Genomic DNA, 26,650 nt, shown 5'->3' on the forward strand with positions numbered 1-26,650 from the left:
TGCTTGGTCAAAAGCGACCAAAACAAGGAAGGGTGTCTGCGGCTGGAATGTCACCTCCTTGATGAAACTTCCCCAGATTGACACACGCACCTCCCTCATATCAACTGCACTATAGATTTCAAAATGTATACAGAATATGCCAGGTGTAGCACCTTTAATCCCAGCACTTGAAAGCAGGATGCATGGGTCTTTGAGTCTGAGGCCGGCTGGGTTACATAACCAGTTACACACCTGTCTAGTAGCTTGGAGATTAATAGTAAATGGGGTGATGAGTAAATAGACCCTAAGCAGGAACAGGAAGATGTTCAGGGTGAAGCCAAGGAATTCTGGAAGGTTCCAAATGACTCAACAGAATGCAGTGCAGCAGAGCAAAAGAACACGTATGTGTCATCCTTATTGGGCATGATCAAACGAGCCTTTATAAATAGTTCGGATTATGAGTCGTTTTGGTTTTTTTGAGACAGGGTCCCATATAGCACAAGTTGGTCTTGAACTCCTGATCATCTTGTCTCACCTCCCTGGTACTACAATGACAGGCCTTTGACAGCATGCCTGATTTCGGGACTGGAGACTGCAGCCAGATTCCTAGCATGCCAGCAACCCACAGATCCACACAAGAATGTTCTTTATTTTATATGGGTTGTGTGATGGAGTATCATGGAGCCCAGGCTAGCCTCAAACTTCAGCCTACTTTGGCCTATATTCTGGGTCTTCCTGTCTTCACCTCCCAAGTGCAGGGTCGATAGGTATACAACGGTAGGATCGGCTCCAAAGGATCTGCACAATTCAGTCAAATTCTACTGCAGCCAGCCAAAGATGTGATGAGGTCCAAGCAGTTCATACAATTAGTTTATTATCCAAATAACCCACTTACTAGCCACATCAAGAAAAGAACTGGTATGGGTTCTGAGCTCTTTCCTGGTGAAGGAGTGAAAGGTTTCTTCCTTCGCTTAAATATTTTAGAAACTGTTGGTGTGTACCAAGCCAGCAAGGCTGCATTGTGAGACCCTGTCTCAAAATAAAATAAAATAAATAAAAAAGGCAATTAATAATTTTTGATGCAGTGTATCGCTGGATGGTCTGGAACTGGCTACGCAGACTTGGATGTCTTTGAACTCACAGAGCTCCACCTGCCTCTGCCTCCCAAGTACAAGGATTAAAAGCTCCCACCACCAGACTCAATGAATAATTTTTTTCAATTAATATATCTTCAAAGTAATTCACACTAAAAAAGTAACTCACGATTTTAAAAAATAATTTATAATTTTACAACGGAAGATTCTACTTAAAAATAAAGCAAATCGTAATTTTTTTTCAAAAGCGGTTCATCATTTCAGAAAAGCAACTCACAATTTTAAAAAAGTAGCTTATAGTTGAAAGGGAAGTAATTTATAAGTTAACAATGAAAGAAAGTAATCTCCAATTTTAATCGCAGTAGCTACTTTCAACCAATCACTAATTAAGATAAACTCACTTCATATTCCTGCTTTAATCCGTAATTTCAAGTTGTCACTGGCACCGATCGTGACGTACTGTCCCGCCTTTTTCCAAGAATATTACCCAATAAAAGGGAGGAGTCTTAGATTGACATTTCTTAGGATCAGTAGAAACGCGGCTCTCCCCAGCCACTCAAGAACCGCCGGAAAGGAGCCCGCCTCCTTCCACCTCCCGCGGGATTTTCGGGCAAACAAGCCACAGTTCTCGCGAGGACACGCCGAGCGCACCTCTTTTCCTGAAGCAGGGCTGTCACGTGACGTGTTCTTGTCCAATCGGCGCGCGAGCCGCGGAGGTTGCCGCGGTTCCCGCCAAATACGAGCGCGGCGGCACCGGCGGCAGCAGTGGCGGCATCGGCGGGAGGCGGAGAGCACAGCGGGGCCGCCTAAGTGAAGCCTGAGCCCCCGCCGCCGCGATGCTGGAGGAGCCGGACGTCGCGACGCCGCGAGCCACTGGTCAGTGAAGCTGGGCCTGAAGGACCGGGTCCGCTCCCGGGTGGCCTGGGGGGCCGAGAGGCGGAGACGGGACGCCTCTCAAAGGGGAAACTGAGGCCCCAGGGAGGGGGAAGAGTCATCTTTGCAAGTTCCCGAAGGCTCTGTGTCGCTCAAATATCTAGGTCCTAGTAGCAGACGAGGAAACAGGCCCTGGTCGTCTTTGATGAGTCCTGAATACATCTGTGTCCTCTAGTAGCGGGTGGGGAAATTGAGGCCAAGGACGGAGTTAAGTCAGTTGAGGAAGTTATTGAATGCATTTGTGAATTCTCGAGTGAGTCGGACCTTTGCAGTGGATGGGGAAACAGGCCTGTGGTCCCTTGAGCTCTGGACACCAGAGAATCCTGCAGCTGTGCGGGGCAGGGCAAGTCCCCAGGATGGTGGAGGCTTTGGGTGGCAAGCGTGACCAGGAAGCTCTCTTTTGTGAGTGTGGTATGGCCCTACCGGGTACGTGTTAGGAGTCTTTGTAGCATGCGGCAGGCTTCGCTGAATGTGGGGTGTCCAGTCTCGCTGCTTGATTCTGAATTGTACTCCTAGCGGTTGGCACTGAATCCCACCCTGTGTGGGTTGAAGGACTCGGACTGGAAGGAATGGGGGCCGTCCTGATGGACTAAGATTTCACCAACTGAGCACCACTTGGACATTTTAGAACGGTCCCAGAAGGGACCAGTCTGCCAGTTTGGATGTGTGTGGGGGTGGGTGGGCAGTTTCAGGGATGGAGGGCAGTGTCCTCGATCTCTATCCTCTTCTGGGGTAATGCTGGCCCCCCTCTACGGTTCTGACCACCAAAGATGTGCACCGTCCCCTCTCCCCAGCCGGGTATCCCAAGAGGGCTAGAACTGTTGCCCTGACTGGCTTGGAATGTTATGAAAACATAATTAATATTCATAAAACTACCTGGACAATCATAGATCATTGCTTTTATTTAACCAAGGCAGAACATTTAAAACCAGCGCTGTTGGTAATAAAGACAATTTAGGTATGGTAGTTTGTATCTGCAGTTCCAGCATCCTAGAAGCTGAGGCAGGAGATGATGAGTTCCAGATTGACCTGGTTTCTCACCAACTGAATTCTATCGTAGATAGGAGAGAATCAATTCCACAAGCCTCCCTCGCAACAAACTAATCAAAATAATAAAAGTTTTTAAGTTTTCAGGGGGGAGAAATCTATATTTTTTTGCTAATAGAAAACAGCAATGTTGCTTTTCTTCCATTCAAATAGAAAAAAAGACACATAGATGTTCTGGGTAGGGTCCAAGTCTCTAAGCTGGGATGAACAGGCTGTCTCCACCCGGGACAGCTGAGGTTGTCCAGAGTGGAGTCTGAATTCCATGTAGCATTAGTAAAATGTATGAAAATGCTCCCCAAATTACTGGAGATTTTTTTGTCCACTTAAAACATGCTGCCTAGCAGGTGTGAGTTTCTACACCTGAACTACCCCTTTAAAGGTATTTACCCAAGGACAAGTTCTAAGCTAGGCGTGGTGGTGCATGCCTTTATTCCCAGCCCTTGGGAAGCAGAGGCTGGTGGATCTCTGTGAGCTCTAGGCCAGCCTCGTCTACATATCGAGTTCCAGGACAGCCAGGGCTACATAGAAAACCACTGTCTCATAACAAACAAAAAACAGGTTCTATTTATTGTCCAACATGCATGGATTTTGATGTGTTTAGATATTCCTGAGGGTTTTTTAAATAATTTTATTTATTTTTAATTTTATGTGCATTGGTGTTTTGCCTGCATGTATGTCTGTGTGAGGGTGTCAGATCTTGGAGTTACAGACAGTTGTGAGCTGCCATGTAGGTGCTGAAACTTGAATCTAGGTCCTCTAGAAGAGCAGTTGGTGCTCTTAACCGCTACCCGGACTTGGAAAGCGCCCTAACCCACTGAACCGTATCACCAGCTCACTAGTTTTTTGAGATAGCCTTGGGCAGTTTAGCCATAACTGACTTAGAATTCTGTGTAGACCAGGGTGGCTTTGAAGTTGAGGCAATCTTCCTACCTCTACCTCCTTAGTCCTGGGTGGCAAGCATCACTCCGTGACTGGCTCTTCCTTATCTGTTCTCTCATGCCCTTGCTTTTTGCTCACTGTTCATCAATTCCCAGTATATTCAAGTGTTGAGGAGGGCAGTCTGGGTACAGCGTCGATCAGGTCTGGCATCCAGTAGGGGATATAACACAACAGTTTCTGAGCAAGGCCCACAGAGAAACTCAAAAGCAAGGGTCCGAGTCTAGGGTAGAATTGGTCAGTGTTAACATTTTGAACCTAGTAAGCCTTTGTTGTGGGGCTGGCCTATTCATTGCAGGCTGTTTAAGGGGAGTGCCTGTGTATCAGCTAGAAGTGAGCAGCACCCCCAAAATCTTACCCCAACCATAAAAACTGTCTCCATGGGCTAATAATGCTAGGGCTTAAGGGTCAGAGTACCTGCTGCCAAATTTGACTGTTGGGTGCTGTCACGACAACCCACACGTAGACCGGCCCCCACGAGGTGTGCTCTGACACACCGTGTGGCAAATGTAGAAAGTGCTAGGGAGGAGAGATGCTCAGCAGTTACAGGGGACCAGAGTTCGGATCAAGTCCCAGCACTTAAATCCAGTACCTCACAAATGCCTGTAACTCCTCTGAGCTCAGACGCCCATGCAGATACATGTGCATACATAAATAAGAAAGGTAAATGGCAGCTGGGTGTGGTGTAGCCTTCATTACCAGCGTTTGAGAGGCAGGGGCAGGCCATCCATGACTACATACTGAGACCCTAGATGGAAAGCAAACAATTTTTTTTTAAGTCTGTAAAAGTAGGCTGTGGTACTTTGTGCCTGGGATTCCAGCACTTGGGAGGCTTGCTGTGAGATCCTGTCTCGAGAAGACACAGGTCAAATGAAACAGGCAGGGGCATGGGAACTTCAATGGGGGCTGCTTGTGTGTGACTGCTGTGGTCATTCGCTGGCCAGTGACCCTCACTCTTAGTAACTGCTGCTCTTCTTTTACCCACAGCTATGGATTGCAAAGACAGACCGGGTTTCCCATTGAAGAGGTTGATACAAGGTAAATCTGATTCCTGACTTTTCTCCATTGGCTGCAGTGGGGTCCTCAGTAGCCTATTAAGGAGCTGAGAGGAGGGCAGCAGGTGCTCACTAACCTTTGGAGGTCTCAGGGGTTTCTTACATCTTATCTCTTGAGTTTTGATGCTGGAACCCAGCCCAGGGCCTCATACGACAGCCAAACCCTGCACCACTGAGCTGCACCCACCCCAGACTTGTCTTTGGGATATGTGTATATATGGTGAGCCTGGGTGTGCATGGGGCTCACTGTGAGTTTAGAATTGAATTCGTTCCATGGATGTACATGAGCTGAAGGCAACTGTGTTTTCATTCAAGAGAAAATTTGTTGCTTGTTTATTTATTATGAGACAAGGTCTCACTATGTAGCCCAGGCTGGTCTAGAACTCCAAGAGAGCCATCTGCCTCTGTATGCTGGAATTAAAGGTATATGCCACCATGCCCAGCTTCCAGTTTTAATTTTTTTATTGATTTATTTTTATCTGTCTCTCTGAATGTTTGGCCCTGTATTTTAATGTGCCGTCTGTATGCAGTGCCCACTGCAGGTGGAAGGTCCTTTCTTCAGATGGTTGTGAGCCACCAAATGGGTACAAGATCCATCAAATTTTCTTTAATTAGGTGTATATCTGTGGGTAATGTGTGCACCACTTGCTTGCAGAGGCCATGGGTAGTCAGATTCCCGGGAACAGGATTTATGGGCAGCTGTGAGCCACCTTGTGTGCTGGGGGACCCAGCTTTACAAGAGTAGGAAGTGCTCTCAAGCCTTGAGCCACTTCTCAAGCTGCTGGGCTTTGGTTTTGAGATGGGGTCCTACTCTTTAGCCCAGCTTACCTACAGCTACAAAGTCCAGACTGGACCGGGAGGCAGAGCTGCACCCCAGGGCAGGGTTACCATTTGATTTGTGTACAAATAAATCAAATAGTGATTCATCTGTGCGTGTGTACACATGTGTTGGATGTGTGTGTTCTGAGGTGTGCTTGTGGCGACCAGAAGATTGCTTGTGCAAGTCTTTCCTCCTCCTCCTCATGTGGGTCTTTGCATCAGGCTTGGCAGCAAATGCCTTCTTTATTCACTGAACCATCTTTCCGATGCTTTGGTGGTCTCTGTACTGGGGAGGCGTGCTCTGCTTGCTGTCTCTGACGTGCTGGCCCCTTCCCAAACTGAAGCAGCCAGGCACTGCCTGACTACCTTGGGCAGCACGAGTGTCTCTTATTCCCTACACCTTCACAAGCCATGGCTTGCCCTTGGCCCCAGTGACAGTGGGATTGTGTCTAGGATCAAGGCTCCCATTGAAGAGCCCAACTGTCCATCTGGTTGGCCCCTAGCAGTTCCCTCTTCCCTTAGGACTCCCTACCAGACTAACTTTGGCGAGATGTGTCCCAGGTGGGAGGAATCAGCAGAGCCTGAAACCTCAGGGCAGCTGTGTTTCATGAGCTGACCAAATGTAGGGAAAAGGTTGGTTTGGGTTTTTGCTTATGTAGAATTAACCGGTGATACTTGGCATTCAAATGTAGAGAGTGGGGAGTGTGCCCTGGAGGTCAGGTAAAAGTGCCGGCTGCCGTTTGATCTCCAGCCTCCAGCTGTGCCTACCCCTTTTAAAATTTTCTGGGTATGGGTGTTTTACCTGCATGTATGTTGGTGCATCATGTGCATGTCTGGCCTTCGAGGTCAGAAGGAGGTGTCACATCCCTGGAACAGGTGGTTGTGAGCCACCACGTGGGTGTTGGGAATTGATCTCAGGTCCTCTGTAAGAGCAGTCATTGTTCTTTATAGCTGAAGCCGTCTCTCCAACCCACAACAGCTCCATGTTTAGGCTTGAAATTTTCACCACAGACTTCCTGGCCATTAATGCCCAGGCACTCAGATTTTGAACACGGGTTTATGGTCTCCCTCTGCTGTCACTGAAGATGTTGTTTTTCTTCATTTCAGCCCGCCTGCCCTTCAAACCCCTGAACCTTGTTCCCAAGAAGAAAGCCGAGGACACATCACCGAAAGTGTCTGTGGAAGATAAAGTTCCGGATCTACAATTGTCCTTGGACACTTTGGAAAACCGCTGTCACACAGGTTCTCATGTAGGCTTGAGTCCGAAGCTGGTCAGTGGCCGAGGCCCCATTGATAGCTTCTTGAGGGCCACAATAAAGCCAGGGCCGAGTGTGGTCATCATCGACCTGACTGAGAACTCCAATGACATTCCAGACAACCCTGAGGGCCCTAGTGAACCAAGTCCTGATGCCCCAGCAGAAGGAGCCGACAAGCAGCAGGGACTCTCCACAGTGGAGCAGTGTCTCCCAGAGACCCCTGCAGACATTCCTTGCCTTGTGGAGGAGGAGCCTGGGAGCCCAGGAGGCCCAGAGAGGACGGGTGACTGTCAGGCTGGCTTATTACAGAGCTGTCCTGAGCTGACCACGGGTTCCAGGACATCCCCCATAAAGGAGCCATCAGGCTGGAGCAAGGCAGGGGGTCTCCTTTTTATAGAGAAGGTGCCCATGGTGGTGCTTGAGGACATTCTGGCCACTAAGCCTCTCCACACTGCTCTTCCCACGGTGTCCCTGGACAGGAGTGTCACTTCAGAGAGTGAGGTGCTGGAGTCCTGCCCTGAGGATGACTCCACACTGAGCCACTCCCCCACCAGCTCTTCTTCTCCAACCAGCTCTCCTGAGGGACCATCTGAACCCCCAGCACAGCTTAGTAGGACCAGCCCCCCCTCCACACCCATCTGCAGAGTGAGTACCCACCTCACATAATTCCAGAGTATTGACAGGGCCTTGCAGTAGATAGAGCACTGGTCCTGCATGCTTGGCACCTCAGAAACTTATTATCTCAACACTGGGGAGGTAGAGACAGGAGGTCAGGGTCAGCCTTAGCTAAATAGTGAATTTGAGGCCAACCTAGGCTACATGAGTACATGAGAGTCTCTCTCAGGCTAATCATAAAACCGTTATTTGACTGACTGGTGACATGCACACCTTTAATCCCAGCAACTCGGGAGGCAGAGGCAGGTGGACCTTCTCAGTTGAAGTCCACATAATGAGCTCTAGGACAGCCAGGGCTGCATAGTGAGAACCTGTCTAGAAAAAAAAAATGGTTCACAGAATGGAAATTGATTATTTGGTTTTGGGGCCCCTCTGCATCTCAGATGACAAACATTCGCAACAGATGCTCCTAAGCATTTGGGACAAGGAGTGCCGAAGCATGTTGTGACCAGGCTCACCGTTGCCCTTGTCTTTGAAGCTGAGCCTTCCCACACCTGCCACCTTCCTGCTCTGTTCATTATTAAAGAGTAGTCGTCTGTCCAGGGGTACCTTCCCTGATGGAGCCCAGATGGACCACCAGAACCTGGCAGTGAGGTCACCACAAGCCAGGTGTCAACAAGGCCTGGAAGAGTAACTCAGAGCCGGGCTATACCTGCCTTACACAAAGAAACTTGGGACCCTCACACATGCTAGGCAAGCACTTTACCACTGAGCTATATCCCCAGCTGTCTTCATATCTGATCCTGGCTGGCCCTGAATGCAAAATTGTCTTGCCTCAGCCTCCCAAACATTGTGATTATATATAATGGGTTTTGATTGTCGTGTGCTTGTGTGTCAGGGTTTTTTGTTTTGTTTTCAAGATGGTTTCTCTATGTAGCCTTGGCTGGCCTGGAACTTGCTCTGTAGACCAGGCTGGCCACAAACACAGAGATCCACCTACCCCTACCTCCCTAGTGCTGGGTTTAAAGGCATGTGCCATCACACCTGGCTATGAACCTCCTTTTAAACCTGATAAGCGGCCGGGCGGTGGTGGCGCACGCCTTTAATCCCAGCACTCGGGAAGCAGAGGCAGGCAGATCTCTGTGGGTTCAAGGCCAGCCTGGTCTACAGAGCTAGTTCCAGGACAGGAACCAAAAAGCTACAGAGAAACCCTGTCTCGAAAAATCCAAAAAAAAAAAAAAAACCTGATAAGCCTCCTTCATTCAGCTGTTTGTGTACCCTCAGACAGAGCTGAAGTCAACCCTCTGTTGGGGTATTGGTGGCAGCTGTCAGGAGAGTGAGGTCGGGTATGGGATTTTGTACTGGTGATCGTGTCTTGGTGTTCAGGGAGTCTTGTGTTTGGGAGGACTTGGCATTTCAAATGTCATGGGTGTCTCACTTTGTTGGCTTTAAATCTGCACAGTGACAGATGTATCAATTCTCAGCTGTCCTTAAGATCTCAGATAAAACTGTATAAAAATTCATCCAAACCAGACATAATAGCACATGCCTATAATCCCAGCGTTTGGGGTAAGGCAAGAGGATTGTCATGAGTGAGGCCATCTGGAGTGTATAGTTGGACAAGAAGCCTTAAACAGAATCCCAATATACTGTGGTCGTGTGGTACTTTCCATTTGTTCCCATTAGATCTTGTTTTGGTGTGGACGCTTGGCGTGGGTGGTTTGTTCATCCCTTCTGTAAGGTCTGCTCTATCACCAGTTTGGGTGGCCTGCTGCCTTCGTGACTTTTGATGTGTGGAATTACTTCATTTACTGAGAGCACAGTCATCCTAAGAGATGACTGCTGGTGACCTGCTGGCTTGACAAACAACTTGGAGCTGCTGTCTGCTCCTCCAGCCTCATTGGCCATCCTGTCTGTGCATCCCACCTCCTGAGTCCAGCTTCATCTTCAGTTTGTAGAATCTCCTTATCCCAAGATGCATCGAGGTGTTTGCCGTGTCCATTAATCTTGTTTTTTTCTGCCCCAGCTGAATCATAAATCTACCTTGTGAAGTTTGACTTGATTCCTGACCCCAGTAAATCTAGAACTCAAGGCTGGTTTTGACATGGGGTCTTGCTGTATAGACCAGGCTGACTGGAAGCCAGGTGATGGTCAATACAGCTGATACAGCTAGGTGTAGCTCCTGCCCCTGTAATTTCTTAATCCCTATTTGGTCCCTAATGCCTGCATGTCTCAGTGCTTTGGAAGTCACTGTAGGATCCTCTGCTTTCACAGCCAGCCTGCCCTCTCCTGATAGGGGACAGCCATTTTCTCAGTTTTTAAGACAGTTCTTGTCTTTGTTCATTTTGTTTTTTGAGGGTCTCCATGTAACCTTGGCTGTCCTAGCACTTGCTGTGTAAATCAAGCTGACCTCGAACTCACAAAGATCCACCTGCCTGTGCTTCCCAAGTGCTGGTACCTTGTCTGTTTTGTGTTTGAGAATTCTATACATACTTAGGACGTGTTTAGATTAAATACATTTCCATTTCCCTCCAAACAACTTCTTCTCTCCCCCTCAAATTCATGAGTTGGTTTTTTTTTGTTTTTGTTTTTTTTTTGTTTTTGTTTTTTTTTTATTTATTTTTTTTTTGTTTTTTTTTTTTTTGGAGGGGAGGGTTTTGTTTTGTTTTGTGTTTTTGGAGGGGAGGGTTTGAGACGGGGTTTCTCTGTGTAGTCCTGACTATCTTGGAACTTACTCTGTAGACCAGGCTGGTCTCAAACTCACAGAAATCCACCTGCCTTTGTGCTGGGATTAAAGGCGTGCACTACCATTCCCAGCCTTATGAGCTCTTATTTTTAAAAAATATATTTTTAATTAAAATGGGATTGTATCACTTCTCCCTCTAATCCCTGCCATGTCTTACATTCTCAAATTGGTAGCCTCTTTATTTGTGTGTGTGTGTGTGTGTGTGTGAGAGAGAGAGAGGGGGGGGGGAGGTGTGCGTATGCACAAAGATATGTATGAATACATCCTGTGGATTTTTGTTATTTGTATGGATGATCTCAGGTCTGACCACTCTGCACTGGACAACAATAAGAGGGCTCATTTCTGGGAGAGGCTAATTCTCCTTCTCTCGGCTGTCACTATTTGCCTGTAGCTGTTTGTCTAGGGGTAGAGCCCCCTTGAGATTTTCCACGTTCTGTGTTAGCCTGTCCATTGGTGCTGCTGTTGTTCGGGTCTTGTTTATGCAGCTTTTTCTAGGAGACACCATCACAGCGACTATCTGAGTCATAGATGCAGGGGCTACGTTGTAGATTATCCCAGGCTGGGATCCCCATGATCTGATGTCTGTGTTGTGCGCAGTTGTGGTTGCTGTGAGAATCGGCATCTTTGAGGAGAGGTGGCTATGCTTACCCAGGAAAGAAGGCTTATACACAGAAAGACTTGGCATCTAGGGGTTTGGAACTAGGTCTGTGGGGTTTCAGGTGGCAAAAAGTTGCCTGCTTTTGTTTTTTAAATCTACTGAGTCCAGTTAGTGCTCCTGTATGTGCACCACAGGGACCATCTACTGGCCTTAAGTGACCTCTCCCCTTCCCGGCAGCCACCCTTTCTCAGTAACTCGTAAACTACAGGTGGAGATTCATGACTGTTCCCCATCTGTGCTGGAATTTTGTGTGGCTTGATCTGTGTGGGTCTTGTGCTTGCAGTCACAGCTGTTGTGCGTTCACGTGCACGACAGTGTTTCACTGCAGGTGTCTTACCTGAGATCCCTGTGCCTTGATGGCAGGAGGTGATATAACCATCCCATGTGGAGCTGAGTGCCTCTCTCTGTCTTTCACGTAGAGGTTGTGAGGCTATCTGGCGGTATCTCAAAAAAGAAGCCTCTGGAGTGAGAGCTGACTTGTCTGTGGGTGTAAAGATAAGGACACAGCACACTGAAGGCTCAGGCCTGGAGACTACTTCAGAGGACACAAGGCGCATACATGGTGACAGACGCATGAAGACAAAACCTTCAAGTATAAACGTGTCTTTAAAAGAAGAACCTGAGGGGAATTAATTACCACAGCCAATTAGGGCAGCTCCATTTAAATCCCGTGCGTGCATGAGCTAGGATGCTTCTGCATCACGTAGTCAAAGGCCTTGAGTGTTATTTACCACACCCCATTTAACCCTCCTCTTGGTCCATATCCCTCCTTTCCTGCCTTCTGTGAGTGTTCCAGTGTGGGCCTACCAGGAATGGCATTCACAGATGGGAGACTGTGGTGGCATTTGTCTTTCTGGGTCTGGTTTCTCACCCAGGATGAATTTCCTGCAAATTGCATAATTTCATTTTTTTTTTTTCTTTTTCAGTTTTCCCAGGCTGGCCGGAAACTCACAGAGATCTACCTGTCTCTGAGTGCTGGGAAATTATGATGCTACCAGTGCCCAACATCATAGTTTCATTTTTCTTAACAGCTGAGTAATACTCCATTGTATCAATGAACTGCATTTTCATGATCCATTCAGCAGTTAATGACAAGCTAAGCTGATTGCATTTCCTTCTGGTATCCTAACCCAGGGTGCAGCTGGATCACACACAGCAAGGCAGAATAGCAAATGTTAGAGGCCCCAGGTGGGTGAGAACACCTCAGCACGTGCTGCGACTTTTACCCTCCTTCTCAAGAGGCCTGCTTACTGTTTCCTATGTAACACTTTGTGTGTGTGTGTGTGTGTGTGTGTGAGAGAGAGAGAGAGAGAGAGAGAGCGCATGCGCGCGTCAGGGTGGCATTAGGGAGTTACCTTGAACAAGCTCTGATGTTAGGCTTGCTCACAAGCACTTTGACATGCTGAGCTGACTCCTTGGCCTTAATTTATTTTGTTTTAAGACTGACTCTCACTGTATAACCTCAGCCTTCCTTGAACTCACAGAGATCCTCCTGCTTATGTGGCCCAGGTGCTGGGATTTCTACTCATCCTGACAAGGCACGATTAGACCATCTGGCATCTTCTTCATCAGGGAAGGTTCTTAGCATAGTTTCTCCACTGGCAGAGGTCAGGTTTCTATGCTGTGAGACCAAGGTCTGGGCAGGGAAAATTCCAGAAGAAAACTTGGATCTGGAAACATCACATGTTGGCTGTGAACATGTCCAAGCAGCTTCCCTTGTCATTCTGCCCAGAGCAGGAAGTGGTGCCCATCATGGTATGTGTCTGCAGGAGGGCACGTCAGGTGCTGTGTAGAGCTGCTGAGCTGTGTGAGCAGGGTTGCTCTGCTGCGCTTGCACTGGTGCTGAGATACTGAGGCAGGAGAATGGACGATCTTTTGAATCCAGGACTCGAGCCCAGTATGGAAGCACAGGTGATTTTACCTCACACAAGTGCTTCAGAGCTCACCCAGAGCAGAAAGCCCTGGTGGGTTCCATCCCCAGCACCACGGAAACCAGGCCTCTTGCTGGTAATGTTTCCTTGTAGCTACTAGGTCCCAATGAGCCTGACCTTGTAGGAAAGACTAGATTGCAGGCCAGCTCCAGTGAACACAGTGGGGTGGGATTGGGAGGAGTTGGCTTCCTGCTTAGTGCTGCCCACTGCTGGCTTCTCTCTGTTCACTGACATCTTACCTGTGTCTGACTTATCTGAATAAGGCCTTTGTATGCTGGTCCTGTTGTAACCTTTACTACTGTTGTTGGAAAAGACTTTTGCATGGGGGGAGGGGTTGATTTTTGGTTTTTTGGTTTGGTTTTTTGGAACAGGGTTACTCTAGCTTTGGAGCCTGTTCAGGAACTAGCTCTGTAGACCAGACTGGCCTTGAACTCACAGAGATCTGCCTGCCTCCTGAGTGCTGGGATTAAAGGCGTGTACCACCACTGCCCTGTCTTCAACAGTATTTCTGTTTCTGCTGTGTCTCAATAATACAAAAGGGGGGCACTCCACCCCTGAGCCACGCCCCCAACTCCTCACTGGAGGATTCAGTGGAGGCTCCACCTCTGACCACACTCTCAGCTCTTCTGGGTGATTGTACCTATGAACTATATCATCCTTGACAAAAAGCCTTTGTGGTTCCTGTGTGAGAGTGGAGGCCAGAAGACAACCTTCATCATTGATCATCAGGCACTATTCATCCTTTGTAGGGAGCAGGGCACGGGGTCTCACTTTGTCTCCCTGGCTGGCCTGGGTCTTGCCATATACACCACGCTGGCTGGCTACTTCTGCCTCTCCAGTGCTGAAACTAAAGGCATGGCCACCACACTGAATATCTTGTCCCCTTTTCATTCTATGTCCACCACTTGGGCCTGGGCCAGTTAATTGAGGTAGGGATCCTCCTGTCTTTTGGTCCCTGGTGCAAGGGTTAAAAGTGTGTCATTGCACCTGGCTCTTTCTGTGTTTGTGCTTAATCAGGTCCTTGTGCTTCAAAAAAGTCAACTGCTAATCACTTGGCTCTCCTGGGGCTTATATACGACACCCACGACGTTCCCTGCAGGCTCCAAGTCCTGCTGCCCTTCCCATGGGGTGGGATGGAGTCCCTCGGGAATACGATCTAAGTTCTTCTATCTTTCTTTTCAGGATAACAAGAAACTCGTCAGAGGCTCCATGGAGAAGGGCAGGAGCAAACTGCACAGAGTAAGGCCCTCCTGGCTCTCTTCTGTGCTCTGCTGCTTGTGCTGCCACTGCACTGACAGTGGGGATGGCCTGGGTGTCCTGAGTGTGCAGGCCTTGCTTGGGCCTCGGCTAGCGCAATGTGGGTAGTGGGCATTGAGTTCAAGTGCTGCCAGGGCTATATACTGAGTCAAAAAAAAATCAAAAAAACAGAATCAAGCAAAATGCCTTTGTTGTAGTCTCATTCTCCTTGGAAGGGTGTAAGTTAGGGTTACACGGAAGTGGCCCCACACCGTGCAGAGGTGACAGCTGCTTATGGCTTTTCGATCTCTGGGTCATCATGTGGCCCATGGGGGAAGGGGACACTAATATGGAAAAGTTTAGGCCCTGCTATGCCAGCTGATACTCCGTAGGAATTTGGTATTGGAGGGTTAGTATGGGAAAGGCAGGCTGTTTGCATGCTGAATGTGCTGGGCCTCTGAGGTACACCCCAGTCCCATCTGTCGTATCTCTCAGAGGCTCGCTGTGTGACCCAGGCTAGCCCCGGTCTCCCAGTGACAGATGGCATGCCTGCAGTGCTAGGTACAATTCAGCCTTTGTGACAGCACACGTGAAGGTGCAACAGGCAGACTGAGTCTCCAGGGCTTCTGTCTCCTTAGTAATGGCCAGGAACAGACCAGTCCCCACAGTGCGGTCAGGCCTGCACTCCCACCTAGTCCAGACTGCCTCTTTTGGCCAGAAAGTAGAACTTGAGGGCTATGGCTCAGCACACAATTGCAAAACATGCTGGAGTCCCTGGTACCAAGAACCTACGTAACATAGACCTGCTGCAGCAGCTACCCCATCCACAGACTTCAGTACAGGAAGGCTTAAAGTCCCTTTCCCCAAGTTGGACACTGAGGGCTCAGGCTCCAATGTGGAGAGACCTGCTGGACTAGAGCTTAATTCCAGAAGGATCTCTGCTGGACATTAGGTCCAACCCAGGACTCTGTTTAATACTCGTCCACCGGGCTCCTGTTGAAATCCAGCCATGCTTGAGTGTATGTAGAGAATCTGAGTCAACTTGGGCTGTGTGGAGCACTGTCATCTGGCAGCCACCAGATGTCTTTGGTGTTGAACTGAACCCTGGACTCTGGCAGTTCTTGCCACACCTGTGGGACACCTTTGCCACTATCTTCACAGGACAGAGAACAACAGAGGGAGGAGAAGGAGAAACTAAGAGAAGAGACACGGCGAGCCAAGGAAGAGGCTCGGAGGAGGAAGGAGGAGGAGAAGGAGCTGAAGGAGAAGGAGCGGAGGGAGAAGCGGGAGAAGGATGAGAAGGAGAAGGCAGAGAAGCAGCGGCTCAAGGAGGAACGACGCAAGGAGCGGCAGGAGGCTCTGGAGTGAGTGGTGGGGGCCCCCAGAGGCTCTCCCCAGCAGTATTCTGTGCCGAATCCTTTCTGTCTGTCTCACTGGAGCCTGACTGGAGAGGGTGCAGTTGACCTGTGTTCTTTCTGTGTGGCTGCAGGCTTTGTCTGGCAATGGTTCCCAGATTTCTGGGGGTTTTGGTTTTAGATGTTCTGGTCCCATCAGGATTTCTTACTCAGTTTCCTAGCTGGGCTGTTGCTTCAGTTGATGACTACTGCATCCTATGAGGGTTTGACACGGAAAGCTCACAGCGCTCTTGTGCTGTGAGACATACATTTCTTTCGTGGTAGCACTGTTCTGTGTTTTTGAGACAGGGTTTCTCTGTGTAGCCCTGGCTGTCTTGGAACTCACTCTGTAGACCAGGTTTGCCTCTGCCTCCCGAGTGCTGGGGTTAAAAGATGAGCGCCTCCATGCCTGCCCACTGGAAATCATTCTTTGTGCCATGCACTAGGTGGTTAGACTAATAAATGGCAAGTGAGTCATGTTGCCGAGGATGACCTTGGGATTTTGATTCTCCTGCCTCCACCTAGTGCTGGAATGGTCAGCAGGCACCACCACATCTGGCTTTTGACTTGTTGAGGCTGGAACCCAGGGCCTCATCGTGGCAAGCTTTCACTCTACCTCCTGAGCCCCCAAACAGTCAAGAATTTTATATTGATGGGCGGATGCAGTGCAGCCTTTAATCTGTACTCATACTGGGGGATCAGCAGATCAGTTTGTTTTTTTAGTGAGACCCCATCTCAAAATAATAATTTCTTAAAAAGAATTATTTCTTATGTACACAGTGTTCTTCCTGTATGTACACCTGCACACCAGAGAGGACAGCAGATCTCATAGGTGCTTGTGAGCCACCATGTGATTGCTGGGAATTGAACTCAGGACCTCTGGAAGAGCAAGCAATGCTCTTAACCATCTCATAAGCCCCTCAAAATAATAATTTTATATGGAAATTTGGGATACCTGTAATGTTAGCACCTAGTCTGAGGCAGGGGGATTGCAGTTGCCAAACTAGGGTTGCCTAGGAAGACTGTCTCAGAAGCAAAGGGAAGAATTTTGTGAAGCTGTGCATTTTGCTTTGTTGGTACCAGGGCCATAGCCTTGTCACAGCACAACAGGAAGGTGGGCGGCTGACTTCTGGCTTACACAGCTTGTGTGTCCTGTCTCCCAGGGCTAAACTGGAGGAGAAGAGGAAGAAAGAGGAGGAGAAGAGGTTACGAGAAGAAGAGAAGGTAGCCTAGCTGCCTCCCCTGCCCCTCTGGACACTGAGGCATCAGGGTGCTTTCTGTGTCTCAGTGTTGGGGCAGCGAGCCCCAAGGGGACTTGCTGCCTTGACTGCTGTCAGCACCGGTTCCTCGCTGTGCGGATGTCTCATGGGTTGGGGTTTGGAGAACCTGAAGCATAGTACTCCCTTTCCAGAGTGCCCTGGAGTAACTGCTATCGCGTTCTCTCCATACCACAGCGCATCAAGGCAGAGAAGGCAGAGATCACTAGGTTTTTCCAGAAGCCAAAGACCCCGCAGGCCCCCAAGGTGAGCACCACCTCAGCTCTAAGTACAGCTGGCTGTGTGTGTGCGTGTGTGTGAGCCAGGTGCTGGTTTCTTCTGTTGTTCTCGACTTTATTTTCAAATTTATTTTATTTCTAATTATGTAAATTTGTCACCATTCTCTTTTTTTGAGACCATCTCTTGGAACCTGTCGCCTAATTACCTAGATTGGTTGGAACTAATCTGTGGCTGGCATCAAGGCCCTAAGTACAGAGAGGATCGGGGTGCTGGAGAATTGGGTGGCCTGATGCCGACCTTTCACCTAGCCAGCTCCCCTCACTGCCCACTCTCATGTCCCCTCTCCTGACACACTGTGGCATCTACTGCTCAAGCACTGGTCTCACAGTGGCTTGGGTGGCTTGGGTGTTTGAGGCCCTGGCCCTGGCATGTTAAGATCTAGTTGAGTGTCATTTTCCAGGCCATGCTAGAGTTGGCTGTGTAGGCTGAGCTAGGCTTGAGCTCACCATCCTCAGTTAGCCTCTGGCTGCTGGGATCGTAGTACTGAGCACATGCGGGGGGGGGGGGGGGGGGGGAGGCTGAGCGTGGTCTGACATTTGCATGCAATGTGTCATCTTGGTCATCTGGCGGGCATGAGACCACACAGTGCTGCAGGTTGCGTGGCAATTCCCTGAGGCTACTTGGAAATGGCCTTGCTTATTGGGAAAGCTGTGGTGACCCTGACCAGCACATGTGGGAACTGAGGCTGAAGGCTGCCCCCTCCCACCCTTCCAGGTATGGCAGCTGCTCTGTTACCTTAGCCTGTGAGTAACAGACATGTTATGACCTTGTCAGCTCATTGGAACACCTGTGTCCAGATGTGAATCTGCTTTTGTCCCTACATCAAGTCCACAGCTAGTTAACCTGTAAATCAGGAGGCTTGCCTCAGCTGCAGCTTGTTGGCCTGTGGCTAGAGCCAGTGATAAAACTCACTTTATGAGAGAAAGTAAGACCCTCACTGTGTTAGTGTCTTGCCATCTCCTCTATGCTTTGTCCCTTCCTGTTTTGCTGACTGTTGTTTTGATTTTTGCTTGGAAAGTCTTGTGTTCTGTGGTTTCAAGCTATGTGTTGTAGCATACAAACTCAGGTCCTCTGTAAAGCAAACATACACATTTAACCCATGAGCCATCTCCTCTGACCTTGGTTTATGATTTCCGGGGTGCGGATGTGAGTGCGCACACATCACACACGTGGAGCTAAGAACACAATTTAAAGGGATTAGTTCTCCACTGTGTGTGTCCTGGGGATTAAACTTGGGTTTCTTTATTATTGTATCTTTATGTGCACGGACAGAAGTCAGAGGACAATTTTCTGTAGTTTTCCTCCTCCCATCATGGAGAGGTTCTCAGTCTCAAACTCTGGTCACCAGGCAGGGGTGATGAGCTTTTAACCTGTTAAGCCAACCTGCCAGCCCTTCTTAGTATATTAGATCTGCATTCTGCCCAGTGGCCCAGCCCTCAGCTTGGTTGAGCACTTGGATCACTGGTTTCCTGTCTTCCTATTGCTGCATGAGGTTCCCGGCCCTAGAGGAACAGCTATTGGTTCTCTGCCCCAAGGCTTTGGGAAGTCTCGGGACCACGGGGACAACATGCTGGGGACTGGCTGCCCTCTAAGTTCCCAAGGCCGAGCTTGGGTGGCATGTTTTTAGGGATTCTAGGGCTCTCCACCAGCTAAGCAGACTGGCCCTGGTGTGGGCTGACAGTGGCATTCAGAGAACTTGAATTCACAGCAATGGCGGGATGACCAGTCTAGCCATCAGGTCACATGGCTGGATGTGGACCCTGTTGGGGACTCTTGTGTTTTCATTTTTGTTTGTTTGTTGTTTTGGTGTTTTAGTTTTGTTTTCAAGACAGGGTTTCTCTGTGAGTGCCCTAGCTGTCCTGGAACTCAGTCTAGACCAGGCTGGCCTCGAACTCACAGAGATCCATCCGCCTCTGCCTCCCCAGTGCTAGGATGAAAGGTGTGTGCCACCACTGCCCAGTTGACTCTTGTGTTTTCAATGTCAGACTCTTTTGTATTTCTGGGGGCAGAGGGTGAGTCAGGGTTTCCCTGTATAACAGTCCTGTCTGTCTTGGAACTCACTTTGTAGACAAGGCTGGCCTTAAACTCACAGAGATCTGCCTGCCTTTGCCTCCTGAGTGCTGGGATTAAAGGCGTACACACCACTGTGGGGCGTTGTGAGACTCTAGATGAACCTGTCCATCGTCCACCAGCCCACAGTCCCTGTCCCCAGCGTTTTCAGAAGGAGGTGGCTCTGAGCTCTGCCATGTGCTCCCCTCCCCGCAAGCCCAAGCCACTCCTTGTCTATGGTCTCATTCATTCATTCTGGTCATCCAGGCTCACACATTAAAGTGGTTTTTTGGGACTGGAGAGAAGGCTCAGAAGTTAAGGCACTAGTTACTCTTCCAGAGGTCCTGGTTCACAACCATCTATTACAGGATCTGATGCCCTCTTCTGGTATGCAGAGCACTCATAATAAAATATAAATAAATAAAGCAAACACTGGTTTTCCAGAACTCAGTGACTTTTGACAGAAGTTGGGGGCCAAAAGGCCCTCACCATGATTAAGATCTGAAAGCTAGGATTAGGGGAGGCAGCTTGCATGACATGTAGAAACTCACATAACAAAACGACTGGAGACTTTGTGTGGATTTTTGTTTTATGTGTGTGGATGTTTTGCCTGCATGTATGCCTATGCAACACATGCATGCAGTACCCACAGAGAACACAAGGACAGCATCCTCTGGAACTGGGATTTCAGACAGTTGTAAGCTACCATGTTGGTACTGAGATTTGAACCTGAGTCCTCTGAAAGAGCAGCCAGTGATCTTAACTGCTAAGCCCTCTCTCTAGCCCCTAAATAAATAGAAGAGATTATGGAAGCCAGGTGTGTCAGCCCAGGTTACAGCAAGGCTGTGTCTCCACAGGTGGGGTTGAAGTGCCCACAGGGTAGAGGTAACTCAAGTGGGCTTCTGAGATCCAGCCCCATCACTGAAGACCCAGAGTCTTCCAGCACCCAAGTAGCTCCCTTTGGCCACTCTAGTCCTGTGGCCACCAAGCAGCAGTGCCCATAGCCATGTACCTGAGCACCCAGACTTTCCACGGTGCACTCACCTGCCAGCATTGCATTGGATTGCTCCTGTTGCAGACCCTGGCCGGCTCCTGTGGTAAGTTTGCACCCTTTGAAATCAAAGAACACATGGTGCTGGCTCCGCGGTGCCGGGCTGCCTTGGACCAGGACCTGTGCGATCAGCTGGACCAACTCCTACAGCAGCAGACTGGGAACAGCTCCTTCCTCAGCGACCTGAAAGATCGGTTGCCCCTGAAGTCAGGACCCACCCAGGTCTGCAGCCGCAACACCAACATAATGGACAGGTGAGACCTGGCATGCCAGGTCACAGGACCTGGAAAGTGGTCCCGTGCTGCCCATTGCTGTCCCCTAGAGTCACCATCTCCCTGGGTGTCTTTCTTGGTTGCTAGAATATGTTACAAGGGGCCTCTGGGACACAGCATGGCACCTCCTAAGCCCTGGGTGCAACAGGAAGGGCAGTCAGTCCTGAGCAGTTCCTGGACAGGCAGGTCCCGTGGTGACCAGCCATGCCACAGTACCAAGAACGGTCTGACCACCACCCAGGGACATAGTCATTGTGGAGAACAAGGTGGACGGTGTACCTGAAAGGAGGAAGTTTGGCCGCATGAAGCTCCTGCAGTTCTCAGAGAACCACCGGCCAGCATACTGGGGGACATGGAACAAGAAGACGACAGTCATCCGCCCCCGTGACCCCTGGGCCCAGGACAAGGTGAGCCCTGGGGTTGTCATGCCCATCCCTGGAGTTGGGGTAGGAATGTGGCTCTGTGCTAGCTACTTTTGTGCCATGATGTTCATGTGCATTCTCCCTCCAGAACCTTCTTGACTATGAGGTGGATAGTGATGATGAATGGGAAGAGGAGGAACCTGGGGAGTCTTTGTCCCACAGTGAGGGGGTGAGTAACTCCGGTGGGGATGTGTGGCCTCTGCACCAACTGCGGGAGCCACTGTGCAGTTGGCTGATGATGATGACAGACTGGGGGATCTGAAGTTTTGGTTTTGCGTAGACTAGTAAGTGCTTGTTCGCCTAGCTTCCCCAGTCACATGGACAAACTATTGGAGCCACACTGGGTGGGCCCGATAAATCCCTTCTTCCTGGCTGCCCAGCCTTCTGTGACTTAATGGGGTTCTGACACCAACAGTTTTGCCCATAAGTATTGTGGCGCCAGAGATACGCTAGGGCCTGTGAAAGGCCAGGGCTGGCCCCTAGGCAGGCTCTGTAAACCGCTTAGTTCCTGCATGGGTACATGTGAGACCAGGCTGTGTTTTGTGTGCGTGAGCTCTTCTTTGTCTTCAAGGACGAGGATGATGACATGGGGGAAGATGAAGATGAGGACGACGGCTTCTTTGTGCCCCATGGGTACCTGTCTGAGGATGAAGGCGTGACTGAGGTGAGGGCTCCTGCCCAGGCTGGTTGTGGTATATTGGGGTGATCAGCTGCTGTGGCTTGGGCTATAGTGAGCAGGCATAGAACTTTCTCTGCTGCAGAGTGATTGACATGCAGCCCAGCCTATAATTCCCACCTTCACCTAGAGTTCTAACTCCCCAAAGAAAGCACAGATTGCCCCACAACTCCAGAAGGTCCCTATGCCCCTGCACGCTCTCCCATAAGAGGCCATGTTGAGTTTGAGTGGTGTCCTTAGGCCCTGAACTCCAGGTTGTAGTTTTAGTAAGCCTGAACAGGGTGCCTGGGGTCAGACTGGCTGTGCCTTCTCGTGGTGATTTGGTCACCTGTTTACCACATCATAGAAGCCGTGAGGCTAGACAAGCAAAGCCACTGGAATATCCTGACTCATCATACAGCTCAGGGTGTGAACTGACCCCTCTGGTGTTGCTCTCAAAAGCTCAGTGCCAGTGCTGGGTCACCAGAGAGCATGAACATTAAACAAGGTCTGCTCCTTGTCCTGCTAGGAGTGTGCAGACCCCGAGAACCACAAAGTGCGCCAGAAGCTGAAGGCCAAGGAGTGGGATGAGCTCCTAGCCAAGGGCAAGCGTTTCCGCGTACTGCAGCCTGTACAAGTGGGATGTGTGTGGGCAGCTGAGGCAGCCAACTGCGCAGGCTCTGACTTGAAGCTGCTGCAGCAGTTCACCGCATGCCTGCTGGATGCAGCACCCCCTGAAGAGCCAGAGCCAAAGGCCTCCAGGCGGGAGAAGAGGGACCAGCATAGTAAGTAGGGTGCCAGTACATCGGGCCACGGTGCTTGTCAGAGTGTCCTTGTGGAGGTCACACATCCACACATCAGCAGACTGATAGGTTGTCTGCATGTACAGCAGGGCCTTCTCATCTATGTAGCAGCTCGTTGCCCTTTTTAAGTTTTGCTTCTAGGTACCAAACCCAGGATTCTCATGTGCCTACCAAGTGCTCACCACTGAGCCACACCCCAGTCCTGTAACCCAGACAGGTTATGAAGTTATCAAGTGGCTTACAGTGTTCTTGCTTCTGCCCCCTGAGAGTTTGGATTTGCAGCCCAGGCCTGCCTAGCTCCTTGGTGATTATAAAAGTAGAGCCCACAGCAGAATTGAGACCTGGACCAGAGTGCTGTGCCACTCCCTCTATGCTAAACCCCAGGATACTGATGACGCAGAGAGCAGTAGCTTCTCAGGAGGAATGTGAGGGCACACAAGCTGAGCACATGGCATTGCTCAGTGCCTCTAGGGAGCAGGCGTGTGGCGTGGCTTTCTTTGAAGCATGCCTTGGATGGGGCTCTCGGTGCTTATTCTCTACCCCTGTCTCATCCCACAGTCCTGGCCCAGCTGCTTCCACTGCTGCATGGCAATGTGAATGGGAGCAAGGTCATCATCCGCGAATTCCAAGAGCGATGCCGCCGCGGCCTGCTGAGCCCCCCAAGCCCCACTCCACACCCACATGTACCCAACTCGGAGGATGCTGTGGTCGTGCCATCCAAGGCCAGGCTGAAGCGCCTCATCTCTGAGAACTCGGCCTACGAGAAGCGGCCTGACTTCCGTATGTGCTGGTATGTGCACCCACAGGTGCTCAGGAGCTTCGGCCAGGAGTGCCTGCCTGTGCCCTGCCAGTGGACCTACGTCACCGCCATGCCCTCAACACCTAGAGAAGACACTGGCAACACTTCCGAGGGGCCTGACCAGGGCACACCCATGCCAATCAAGCGGAAGCCAGCAGCCACCATGTGCATCACGCAGTTCATGAAGAAAAGGCGGTATGATGGACAGGTGAGCTGCAGAGGGCATGGCCTTGCTCACCTGTGCCTGTAGCAGACTGCACCTGCACACAGTTTGTGCCAGGTTAGAAGACCACGTTGTGGCACTGGTTCCCTCCCTTCATCACATAGGATTTTGGGGTGGAACTCAAGTTGCCAGGTTTGTGCAGCAATCGCCTTTACCCACTGGGCCGTCTCACTGCCTTGCTACAACAGTTACGGTCGCAGTAGCAAAATGGGTGTGTCTGTATGCACAGCTGTTTCTCAACTCCTCATGCTGATGTCACCCAGAGGCCACTGTTGGCTAAGGAGCTGGTTCTTAGTGACCCAGCTTTTGTGACTGCCATCACAGTTACCTGGAGTTGCTTCCTTCCCCAAAAGCCTATGCCCCACCTGCCCCCTCCTACACTAGCAACCATGTGTTTGTTCATGTCCCTGAATGTCATAATCAGGGTCACACTGCAAGTAATCCCTCAGCCTTCTACTGCTTAGTTCATCCTTGCTTGATAGCCCCTTCTAACTCCAAACGGTACTTTGTGCACATGAACAGCCGAAGCACTGTCTACTGTTCTGCGTGGGCACAAGTGTGTGGCAGCATCAGAGCCCCGTGCAGCCCTGCCCTCTGAGGCAGTGTCAGCATATTTTTTCTTTGAGATGTCCTCTCTGTCACTGGAAGTCCAGCTCACTTACTACGTGTTGGCATTTCAGATTCTCTTCTGACCCCACTGTGGATAGACACAGGGCTTGGTATCCATGGCTCTGCCCCAGACCACAGCAGGGAGCCCTGAGAACATTGCGTCTGCAGTCATTGATGGGATTATTCCCCTGTGGCCCCTAATGTCACTGTCATTGATGGCACAGGTCCCCTCAACCTGAGATGTGGTTTAGTGTCATGGGGATGTGCCTAGAGCATTGTGTTCCAGCGAGTCAAACTACTCTGCTGCTTTTCCTGTCCCCCTCCTAATGATCTTTGCTTTACCTTACATGAGCAGGGAGCGAGGCTCAAAGGCACACTTTGCTGTCAGCCTTAGCCCTGAGGAACCCCATGTGCCCACAGCGGTAGGTTTTTGGATTTCATGGCTGGAGGTGCTGCCTCCAGAAGACACAGGCCTAGATGGTGCTCACACAGCACCCTAGACTGCCTGGGTGTGTTCCTTAGCAGCCCTGCAGCTCGGTGTTCCATCAGACTCTTCTAGAACTGCTATGAGGAGCAGGGGCTAGGTACAGCCTTCCCAGGTGTCTGTGCCCCACCCCCCTCGGGAAGGGCCAGCTATGCTCTTGAATGTTCTGTATTCATCTAGAGTGCAGTGTAGTTTAAACTTGAGCTGGAGCTGTGGTCACACCAGACCACACTGCATCACTAGCCCAGCATGCTTCAGTCTTTTAAGACTTGGTTTTCCCTGTTATAAGGGTTTTTCATGTTTTATGGGTGTGTGCACATGTAAGCATGGTACCCATGGAATCTCTCAGCAGCTGGGGTTAAAAAAGCATGTGTGAGCAGCCATAATGGGTGCTGGGAACCAATTCTGGTCTCTTGATGGAGCAGCCAGGGCTCTTAACCATAAAACAACCCAGGCTGCCTTCAACTCTTGATCCTCCTTCCTCAGCTTCTGAAGCCACCATGCATGGATGTAGGCAAATATAAGAGGCATTCAGACTTGTGGAGAAGCAGCTGCCTTCCCTGGGTCAAAGGCCAGTTAGCTATTTCCTCATCATGTGGGGTTACCTCAGGCTACATCTATCTGGGATCCTCACATCTTCAGGAGCCACCAACTCTAGGCACCCGTAAAAAGAAATGCCAAGCCGGGCGATGGTGGCGCACGCCTTTAATCCCAGCACTCGGGAGGCAGAGGCAGGCGGATCTCTGTGAGTTCGAGACCAGCCTGGTCTACAGAGCTAGTTCCAGGACAGGCTCCAAAACCCTGTCTTGAAAATCCCCCAAAAAAAAAAAAAAAAAGAAATGCCAAGAAAGTGGGTGCTTGGTTGGTTCTTTGAAACCAAAGTTGAGAAGCCACTCGGTCCAGGTGTGGATGGCACACACCTTTAATTCCAGCACTCGGGAAGCAGAGGCAGAAGCAGGCCAGACTTGGTCTACACAGTGAGTTCCAGGATAACCAAAGATACACAGAAAAGCCCTGTCTTGAAAAGAAGCCACTCAGGTTGTGGTGGGGTGCTGCTGTTGGCAGTTTTTAGATGGGCGTGTAGCTCATCTTAGCACAGGGATTGTAGCCATTGACCCGTGTGGACACTGTCACTGAGAATTGTCCAAAACTATGTGTTGGGAGTGCGTGGGTCAAGACGCTGACTGGCTGTATTCTGTGCAGGTTGGCTCTGGGGACATGGATGGCTTCCAGGCAGACACAGAAGAGGATGAGGAGGACGACACAGACTGTATGATCGTGGATGTGCCAGGTGTTGCGGGTGACGTGTCAGAGGCTCCTGTGCCTGCGCCCACGCTTTGCAAATGATGGGTGTCAAGTTCAAAGACCCAGGGACTCCTGGATAAAAGCAACCTGTGCTGCAGGGAGTGGAGTGTAAGCCATGACCTGGGCAGTGGTGGCCACACTTCCCTCGGCCTTATAGAGCTACTGAGGGAAGTGGGGATGGGCACCTGAGCAGCTGCCACCGGACTCGAGCTTCCTGCCGACTCCCATGTAAAGAGCACTTTGTCCCACACCCCAGGGTGTGGAGTCTAGAGGAGGCCAGAGCAGTTATTCTAAACTGTAAAGCCCCCAGGGCTTTGTGCCGATCTACCCGTCTTAGTTAAGCATTATTGACAGCTGATTGACAGGTGCCTGCTGTGGTCAAACACTTGCTAATGAATTGTGCCAGGGTCGCTGAAGCTGCTCTGCAGGCCCTGAGCAAACGTGGACATGTATAAACACACTCTACCTGAGCCTGTCTGTCTTCTGTCACAACTATCATGTGCACTGGTGTGTGTCCTACCTGTCGCCTGCAAAGGTGGATGTCTCCCTCAAAAAGGAGCCCCTAGGCCCAGAATGCCCTAGTGTCATCTCCAAGGGAAGTGCTGTTGCTGACCTGTTCCACCAGTGCCTCGAGAGGCTGCTTAGCCTGGACCTGGGTGGCTACAGGGTTTTCCACTGCCACGGTACTGCCTTGTGTGGCTTTGATGAAGCACAGGGAGGCTG

At 50.2% G+C, this 26,650-nt stretch overlaps 1 protein-coding gene across 1 annotated transcript; it reads left to right on the forward strand.

Annotated features, from left to right (window-relative positions):
- The first annotated feature begins 1,798 nt into the window (after positions 1-1,798).
- Positions 1,799-26,385, forward strand: Chaf1a (chromatin assembly factor 1 subunit A). Its single transcript, XM_041669277.1, has 14 exons — positions 1,799-1,949; positions 4,977-5,027; positions 6,971-7,764; positions 14,252-14,308; positions 15,467-15,669; positions 16,863-16,923; positions 17,154-17,222; positions 20,383-20,609; positions 20,869-21,034; positions 21,138-21,218; positions 21,621-21,713; positions 22,234-22,489; positions 23,066-23,514; positions 25,826-26,385. The coding sequence occupies exons 1-14, from the start codon at positions 1,910-1,912 to the stop codon at positions 25,967-25,969; spliced, it is 2,691 nt and encodes an 896-aa protein (XP_041525211.1). The 5' UTR covers positions 1,799-1,909; the 3' UTR covers positions 25,970-26,385.
- Positions 26,386-26,650: the final 265 nt, after the last annotated feature.

Source organism: Microtus oregoni, unplaced genomic scaffold (genome assembly GCF_018167655.1).
Source record: "Microtus oregoni isolate MIOR12 unplaced genomic scaffold, Mior012 000019F_ref0000042, whole genome shotgun sequence".
In the NCBI taxonomy this organism is placed as follows: domain Eukaryota; kingdom Metazoa; phylum Chordata; class Mammalia; order Rodentia; family Cricetidae; genus Microtus; species Microtus oregoni.